Below are 10,000 nucleotides of genomic sequence, written 5' to 3' on the forward strand. Positions count from 1 at the left end.
TTGGGAAGTATGCCATTTCTGTCTTATTATCAAACTTGGAAAATAATCTCTCGTCCACTTCTTCCAGAAAGTGGAGATTATTGTTTGTACAAATGTGAATCGTCGTCTGTTGTTCGCCTTCTCGTCAAATGGGCCATTTGGTACTCGAGACGTGGCTCTGCCAAGCAACAGGTCATTTGGGCAAAGATACGCTCCGTCATCAGGTGATGTAGGGTGTCTTCCTATTGGTCTCTCATTAAGTAAGTTGGCGGCTTCATAAAGTACTGTTTGTAACTCCGAGAATGTTAAAATACCGTCGCCGATGGAAGCGTTAATTGCTCGTTTTACAGATCTAATGAGAGCTTCTGTCACTCCGTTTTGCCAGGGTGCCTCTCCGCATGTAAAGATCCACTCAAATCCCTCAGTTACGCCAAAACCTTTAAGTTTGTTCCAAGCCCAATTCTTGGTGATGTTAGAGAGCTCTTTATTTGCTGCAACGAGTTGGGTACCATTATCCGAGAATACTTTAGATGGGTAACCATGCAGTGATACAAATCGTCTAAGTACCATTAAAAATTTGTCTGTACTGTAGTCTGCTGCTATATCCAAGTAGACAGCTCTTGTCCCTAAACAAGTAAATATAACTCCATACGTCTTAGATGTTGTTCTTTTCTTTACTTCATCTCGAATTCTATAGGGTCCGAATAGATCGATACCCGTACTGTACCAAGGTGGGGCTGGTTTGAGTCTATCAGTTGGCAGGTTGCCCATTATTTGTTCACTGACTCTTTTATCAAGTTTTCTACAAATGACGCATTTTGACTTGATTGATTTCACAAGTTTCAAAAGTTTTGGAATCCAGTACCTGGTGCGTACTTTGCTGGCTGTAGTTAAAACGCCATGATGTCCTGTTCTGTGTTTATGCTCTACAAATAGACGTGAGAATGGATGATCGTATGGTAGGAGTATCACTTCTCTCTTGTTGTAGCTCATCTCCATCCATAATTCGCTGCGTCCTCTGATCACATATACACCATCTTCGCGCATCTTTGGGCATAATCGTTTGTATTTTCCGATCTCGATATCCTTCCCCATGTTCTGTTGAGCTTCGCGGATCCAGAACAATTCAGCCTTTTCCACATCATGTGGAGTGAGATCGTTTGTCGCGTTTTTTAGCGATGATTTGGGGTTTCTGTCGTAGAGTTTCATAATTCTTGCAGTCACTCTTAATAGCTTGTTGTAATTTGAGTATTTGTTGATGTCAATTCTTCCAGCCAGGGTATCTTGAAATGCTTCGATATTTGTAGCCATTGCCGTCTTGACTAGTTCTGGTAGTTGTGGTTCTAAATAATTGCGAGTTATTGGCCACTCGTTTTCTGGATGTCTTAGGAATTCGGGTCCTTTCTGCCATGTGCTTTCGAGCCCGATATCGCTAGGCTTCTTACCTCTCGTGATACAATCAGCGATATTGTGTTTGCTCTCTACCCAGTACCAATCGGTTTGGTTTGTTCCTTCTTGTATTTCTCCTATTCTTGTGGCAGCGAATGTGTTGAATCCGTAGGAATGTTTTTGTATCATAGCATGTACAATCTGTGAGTCAACGATGTGATAAATTCTTTGAAATCGGTATCTACATTCTTTTTCTACGAAGGCCTTGAGGCGTTTGTTCAATACTGCTCCATATAGTTCGATACGATCGATAGATAATTTTTTGATTGGTGCCAGGCGATTCTTAGATGATATCAAGTTACTTTCAAATTGACCATTTTGTCGTTTCCATCGTACGTATGCGCATGCAGCATATGCGTCTTGAGATGCATCACTTAATACAATGAGAACAGGTTCTCCAATTGCATCTGAGGGCTTCATACATCTCATGAATCGTATTTGGTTCATCTCTTGCAAATCTTTAAAGAAAGTAATCCAATTCTCTTTATTCTCTTCAGGAATGGGATCATCCCAGTCTAGCTTCCGATCGCTTCCCCACAAGTGCCGCATTAGAATCTTCGCTCTTACAGTAAACGGTCCAGCTAGTCCAAGAGGATTGTACACACTATTTATCTGTGAGAGTAACATCCTCTTTGTAAGTTGTTGAGGGGGAATTTCACTGATTGCGTTATTTGCTAAAGCAGTCACTTTTCGTTTCGGTGAGAATTTGATCTTGACTTCAAAACATAGCTGATCTTCATATGGACTCCATTTGATCCCGAGTATCTTTTCTGTTGATGTATGTGGTTTCTGTACCATAATTGTTTCTTCTTGCTTGCTAATATCTCCTGAGAATATCCACTCTTTGACTTGAAATCCTCCTTTGACGATAGCTTTCTCTATGTCTTGGCTTAGCTTGCGGGCCATTGCAAGGTTATCTTTGCTTTCAATGATATCGTCCGTATAAGTGTTGTTTTGGATTATGTCTGCTGCTTCTGGATATTCATTACGCGTCATCTCTGCCGTTTTTCTTAGTGCTATAGTGGCGAATGTGCCAGGCGGTTTCTTTCCAAATGAGACGCGTTGTATTATATAGGTGTCTGGTTCTCTAGTGCTATCCATATCGCGCCATAGAAATCGGTGAGTATGTTGGTCTAATTCCGATGTTTTGACTGTGTGGTACAGCTTCTTAATGTCTCCTATAAAGGCAACTCTGTTCTCTCTAACAAGTTGTTGAGCAAGTCGGGACCCTTTGCCCAATACTCGTTTAAGAGGTGTTCCATATAGTTCGCGCTGCTGTTGAAAACTATACGGACAGGAGTTGATTTGGATTCTGGCTTGAGCACTTCGTGATGAGCAATGTAATGCGTAGGATCTGTGTAGTTTGTCAATTCTTCTCTTTGAGAGTTTCCTTGCCACATTTCTTGCCACCATGTCTTTTATCTGTTCGTCATACACTTTCGCGTGATCTGCGTTTTTTCTCAATCGTCGCTCGGTAGCAGCTAATTTCGCCATCGCTACTTTACGGTTGTCTGGAAGATTGTTAGGGTCCTTTATCCAAGGGTATTCAACGGTCCATGTGTTGTCTTCACTGTTGAAAGTTAAATTGCGTTCAATCAATTCCAATTCTCTTTCTTCTTGTATGGTATAATCTTTGGCGCCCAAAGAGCATTTTCCACACTTGCAGCCTCCGCATTTCGGTTTGCACTGTACACCAAGGGCCTCGATAGTGTAAAAATCGTCGATGTTAACTTTGCTTACAATCGTGTTGACTCTCGCGTTTCGAAGATCATGAGCCATGCACATTTCTTTAAGTAGTGGGTGAGTTCCTCCAACACATCTTCCAAAGCGATTTTTCAGTAGTACAAGATGACCAATATTTTGTTCCCTTTCAGGGTGATATGCGGCGTATTCATATCCAATTAATACATCAACTGGGCCAGCGGGTCGTGCTATTTCATCCTTTGTGATGTTTCTTAATAGGTGGGCGATGCTTTCTACGTCTACGTGCTCGATATCAGAGGTGATTTTGTTGATGCCATACACTTCGAACTCAACGGCGTGACCTTGCTTGTCCAGAAGTGGTAGCTTGTATTTCATTGTTTCAATTTTCTCGTTCTGCCCTCCTAACTTCACGATGGAGAGATTCACTTTGACTCCTCTGAGTTTTTCTTGTTTCACTTTAGCGTTGGTAATGAAGCAAAGTGAGGCTGCGTTGTCCCACATGACATTAGCCGTCCCTTTCCTGGTCCCGACTCTCTCTACCTGGCGGAGACATGTAGCGAATTTTAAGTTGTTACAAACATTTGCGGACGCAGTAGCCTGTTGAGGTGTACTTTCATTGCTTGGAGTGTGTTGCTGGCGCGTATTTTCATGAATTGATGGGTGATGTCTCCTTGTGCAGCCATTTACGCCACACTCTCTTCCCATTTTACAAGTGCGTTGCCTGTGGCCAAGCTTAAGACAGGACCAACATGCCCGCTTTTCTTTGACAAAATTCTTCTTTTCATCAATCGTCTTCGCTTGATAAAGTCGGCAATTAGCGGTCCAGTGCCTACCGTTGTCGTGAATCAGGCATTTTGGTCTGGGTTCTCTACTATTTTCCTGTTTATCCTCTGAAATACTCGCTGTGCAGTGTGCCGCGCCTTTATGATATTGGTTGCTACTAGTTGCTCGGAGTGTAGCACTCTCGTATTCAATGGCTCTTTTTTGGCTCTGCAGAAAGTCGAGGAGACTTGGAAATTTGTTGCTTTTGTCAACAGGGCTGTCACGGGAGCTTACTAGCTCGGACCATTTTCTTTTAATATCTGGCGGGAGTGCTTTCTCAATTACGCTGACTGAACTTGTGGTTGTGATCTCTGTTTCCAAGCCAAGTCTCTTTAGGTCTCTATAGCCATCCTCTATGAGGGTTACAAATTCGATAAAGCGTTTGTCTTCTCCTTCTCTGAGCATTCTAAATCGCTTTATTTCGTCAATGATGACATCAGCGACTTTGGCTGGGTCACCATATTTCTCGTCCAAACGTTGCCACATCTCGTCTATGTCGTCGTCTACGCTTTTCACCAGTTTCGCTGGCTCCCCGTCAAGACAGGTGCGTAAGACGTATGCTGCGTCACTCTTTCGGGTCTGAGTCATAACTTGCTTCTGGAAGTCTCTTTTAAATTGCGGATACTTGCGCAGTTTCCCGTCAAAATGAGGCAGTCTTAGGAACGAAGCTGAGGCGGTAGACTCCTGTTTTGTTCCCCTAGCTTCTTCTACATTAGTGTAGCTTACTACTATTTTCTCCTTTATTTCGTGATAACAAGTTTGGATTGTGGCGATCCAATTCATTTCAGCTTCTGCGGATTCGCTGGATAACAGCTGTAGCAGTTCTGCGTTCGATTGTTTGCATTCTAGAAATTCGTCTTCTATTTGTGTTTGTAAATCTCTCAGTGCAAAATTCGGAATTTCTTTCGATTTCAGGGCGTGCGATATACTTTTGTATGACGCTTCGAAAACGGCGCGCGCTGTGTTCCGTTTTGTTCGCGCTCTGTCAATGTATCCTTGACGTTCTGCGTCTTCGCGTGTTCTTCTTTCTTTTAAAGTGATCTTGCGATCAGTCGCATCATTAAATTTCTCTTGGACTCCTGTCATCCAAGCTTCTGCTTCTTCAGACTGTTCGTCCGGCAATAACTCAACATAGGTTTCATGCTTATCTTCGAGTTCATCATACACTACAGCTAAATTTGCGTAATTTGTTTCAACTACTTCAATTCCTTGATCGCTTTCTATTGACTTGATGAGGAAGTTCCTCTTTCTTGTAAATCGTCCTTTACCTGATGCGCGCTTGCTTTTGGCTTCTTCGATTGCAGCTGTATTCTCAGACATCTTTAGTATGATCCAGTTGTCGCTTTGTAGCAAACCACCTTGGATTTTGAATGTGTTGCTAGCCGAAGAGTCTCCACGGTTTTAAACTACTCCTTTATTTCACGGTCATCGCAGGGAGTGTAGACGTTCAAAATCTAAATTACAGAGTTGAAGTTAGTAAGAGAAATGCAAATGTTAACTTAAATCAAAGAAAGACATTTACCCAATGGCGCCTCACAGTTCTTCTGACTAGAAAGTCATAAAGTTGTAAATTACGTCTATGACGTCATCAAATTATACAAATTCCGTAATGAACGAATGTTGCGGCTCTATTTAGCGTGCGCAATAAACGTAACATGTATATTTAGCAATACAGACTGACTAAGCTCGGTTAATAAGATGTTTATTATATGGCAAACAAGAACAATTATATAATGTTGTTTAATGTAACTGGTTTGTACTAACTGACATTTTGCTTGCGAAGGCGATGAGTGGCGATGAGCTGAATTTAATTCTGTCAAAGTTTGCTCGTCATCCTCTCTTTTGTTATCATGCTGTTTGGCACTTTTAAAAAATTAATATTGTTAGAAGAAAATACTCAATATTTTTGCATTTTATTTTGCATCTTTTCACCGCAAAACATTACCGGTCTAGATGGGAAAATCTAGACTGCGGTCAATATCGATTTCAGCCAATCAAATTCGTGAACTTGGTAGTTCCCAGTCCTTGTGAGACAGAGCCATATAATAAGGTGGGATTAAAGATAAGCTGCGCCACTTGCCATTTCCTGCATTCCTGCAAATATTGAGTAAGACAATGCAACTTTTCGAGAAATCCTTAAGATACGAGAGAGTAGAAACTGACTTGCATAGCGCAAGAAATTGTTACAATTTGTCTGTATAGCAAATATCACGTAAATAAGATCAATCAAAAGTAATAATAAAATGCATAAAGTTTCTTCCAATACCTGTCCCTTTCTTATTTCAGATAAAAAAGATAGAAAAATGAGATTACGAAGATGTTACATTTTGCCTGTATCTTTCCACTGCTTATACCATTCCCGTCATTTCTCTTCATAGTCCTTGATTTAACAAAAAAAGCAATTATGATCAGATAAGTAAGATGAATCAAGAGTAATAATAAATGCATTTTCAATATCTTTCCTTTTTTCTAATTTCAGAATTTGAACGAAGGCGCAAAGCGCAACAAGGTATTGTGTCATGTTGGTTTTGTTGTTTCTGTGTAATAAACTAGTACAGTGGTGTATGACAAGAGGGAGGTTGGAGCCGGTGAGAACTGGAGCGGGCGATTTCTAAAACGGAAGTTACTGAATAGATTGTACTGCTTCTGATCACACATATTGAGCCAGCAACATTTTCTGACTTCCATTTAAGCTTCAAAAAAATTCATAATTTCTTACCCAGGCCAAGAAACAGGATTAGTTCCGGTTAAAAATTCCATTTATTTAAAAAATATATTGGTTACGTCACAGGTCGTGAATAAAAAGTAAAAATATAATGAAAAGTCGTATACTCCAGATGACTGGGCATATTTTATCCATATATTCAAAATGGTCGCCCTTCAGAATTATTCAAGATTCAAGATTGCGGCTATGAGGCTAGGGGGTTTTCATGAGGTGCACGTCACGTACCTCCATGTGCTGAAAAAGAGGGCGAATCAAACCAGTTTTGAGGAAAGGTAATGGGGTTTTATTAAGATGCAGGACATTTAGATATTCATGGCGGTTTTTCTCTTATTTTATTATTATTTATTAATAAGGTGCAAGTACTGAGATTGAATGTTAAATTATGTTATAAGAGAGATGTGTTTTACCATCCTGCTGGTATCGCAATTATAAAGCTAATAGAACAATGGGAAAGGCAGGGAGCTAATGACGTAAATGTGATGTCATAAACGATCAAGGAGAAACCACTCTGGTCAGTAGATATTAACCTAGTTTGGAAAACAGGACAAAAAAACTGGTTGAACGGCATCCTGTCAATAAACATATTGAAAATGACGGCGTACTGTGTACACCAATATAAATATAGATTTATAGGTATATTCGGACGAAAACGCATGCAGGAATCCTTGTTAAAGACGAACATCGTGATAAAACGGGAGCTCTTTGCCTCAGACAATCACTAACATCACAAATGAAAAAAATGAAACTCGAAGAAAAAGTGGTGACCTTGTTAAACCCTCTTGTGTGGTGATACTATACCACGAAGAAAGATTGACTTTACATGTGAACTCGACGGGATGTAAGCTGCAGTAGGAAAATTGAGAGCACCACTATTTTATTTCCATGACGAAAAGAAATTCTGATATCAACTGAAAAACCTTTTGAAGTCAAAGACACAAGCAGAACATTGCTTGTTCTTTCATTGACGTCAACATCAACAAAGTCAACATCCAAAAAGCATTTTTGAACGAAAGGCGTTGCAAGCCGTATACATCAAAAACGTTCCAGGATTTGCCCATTGTGAAATGAGAAGCAGAAACAATATCGTTAAAACAAAACAGCGGTTTTATGGTGCATCAATTAAAACTGTATGGAAAACGTTCGCAGGACTCGATATTACAGATGAACAGCATGATATAACGGGTGTATATGTCCAGATTGAACAAGACTTCATTAGTCAAAACAAGATGCTTTCTATGGTAATAAAACGAAAACTGTGATCCTTATTCACCATGTTTCACTTGAAATGAGCAAAGAATTAACAATTATCATCAGACCCGTGCGGCCTCGCACGCGCTTTCATTGCAAAACTATTGAGGAAATCCCCGTATGAGGGCCGTATGCGATGGCGCCAGCAGGGCCGGAAAAAGCCGTCCGGCCCTGCTAGGATCGCGTACGGCTCTTCGCGAGATGCGAACTGAAACAACTTCGTTGCTATATAAATACAGACTACGGGGCAATATACAGGCATGTCTAGCGGGGACATGCAGCGGGTACAAAACCACCACTAACACATACAATGAAGCACATCAGCGGGGACATGTCTCATGGATGTCTCTATGCCTGTGATTGGTTAAATCTCTCAGTAAGCTCCCGAGCTGTTCCAGTTTCCGACTAGTTTTGAATACTTTACATCTCCGATTCGTTTCTGGTGTATTTTTTGCCAGTAGTTCTAATTTTCGGACACATTCAATTTTCTGCTACAATTTTCCTCGAGTTGGCCTGGTGACTACGAGACACGAGACACGAGACACCAGGTCGAGGTAATATAGTTCTTGCCGTGTTGATCCAAGATGGCGGATAGAGTGACTTGCGAGAGCTTTTACCTAATATTATTCGGGAAATTAGAGGAGGAGGCTTTGACCCAAATACAGTGGATGCCTTACACTTTAGGCTGGATTGGCTGCATGGTTTAATAGCTCGTCATGTTTATTTGTATGGAATCTATGAACAAATTGTGAACCTAATTAGGGGTGCACGGGATTGCCTAATTGCAAGTCAGGATATTTTTGGTGTTTCATCGCCGGCTACTGCCCTTACTGGACAACGTGGACGTCCAAGATATTCAATTCCCAGAGATCAGCTGGATTTTCTAATCGGCAGATGCTTTTCTGTCGTCGATATTGCAACTTTACTAGGTGTCAGTGTTCGGACTTTTGTCCATGTATTACAAACCTCCACCTGAAGAAGTGATACAACATAAATAATCACTTTAAAAGAAATAACAAACTTGTTGAAATCTAACCCGTGCTTTTTAACTGAATTTAAGCACTGATCGGATTTCAAATAGTTTTTAGAAAATAGCTATCACCAATCTCAATACTGGAAGCAGTGTTTTCAGCCATGAATTATCATATTGATTTCTTATGACGTTTACACATACCTTTTAACGCATAGACATCAACAAAAAGGGAGCTTAAATCCTCACAAATCAATCAATAACATCAATAACATCTCCCAATACTATCAAGAAAGTCTAGTTGAGTTAGCAGAGAGAATAGAAATGATGCATAGATACATGGTTAAGTAGACAATGCAGGGGTGAAGTAATGAACTGAGAAAGGGATAAGTGGTAGATTTTACACTCCTGATAGAAATAACCTAATAAAATACTGGCAATTAAGAAGAACAATAGACATTTGAATCACTAATTAATTAATAAGGGTATGTTACCTTATTAGCTTATGATTACCATCTATATGCCACAAGGCAAGTGGTCCATATACTTGGTACAGCTGTCTGTGTATTGTCCTAAGCTCGAGTGCCCGTAGGGGGACCCCAGCTGGATTGACCCTCCGCATTGCTTCTTTTATTCTGCACTGCTGAATTCTCAAACCTCTACTCCTCAGAAATCCAGTCATTCGCCTTTACCCGGTATTAATGCTTTGGTGCGCAGTAAAAGACAATACACACAACTTGGGCATGAACGAGAGGGCAGGAAATGTCCTGGCAAGGCGCAGATAATACCCACCGCCGGTATGGACCACCGGATGAGGGGCCGCGGCAACTAGCCGAGGGGGTGCCTCATGCCTGTATTGCAAGGCGGGCATAGTGGCTGGCATAATGTCCTGGGGCCAAGTTAACACAGTCCAGCAAAGTAACAATATGTCCCTTCCCTAACGGGGCTTCAACACAGGGCTGAAGAGGTGCCGCAGGCAGCAATTCCCCGCCCATATTTTGTTAAGGAGATCTATTAAATAGATTACAATAAGCTTCTAAGGGAGAAATAAAATAAAATACAAGAGAACGAGAAAGCAAAATGTGTCCGAAAATTAGAACTAC

The 10,000-nt window shown here is 40.9% G+C and overlaps 1 protein-coding gene across 1 annotated transcript in view; it reads right to left on the minus strand.

The window, feature by feature from the left end:
* The window catches only part of LOC138056050 (uncharacterized), a 5,517-nt gene extending 243 nt beyond the window's left edge, over positions 1 to 5,274 (minus strand). The window contains exon 1 of the mRNA XM_068901899.1: positions 1 to 5,274. This exon is cut by the window's left edge and continues 243 nt beyond it. Within this exon, the coding sequence (XP_068758000.1) occupies positions 1 to 5,274 (5,274 nt within the window).
* Between the last annotated feature and the right edge of the window lie 4,726 nt (positions 5,275 to 10,000).

Source organism: Montipora capricornis, chromosome 7 (genome assembly GCF_036669925.1).
Source record: "Montipora capricornis isolate CH-2021 chromosome 7, ASM3666992v2, whole genome shotgun sequence".
NCBI lineage: Eukaryota > Metazoa > Cnidaria > Anthozoa > Scleractinia > Acroporidae > Montipora > Montipora capricornis.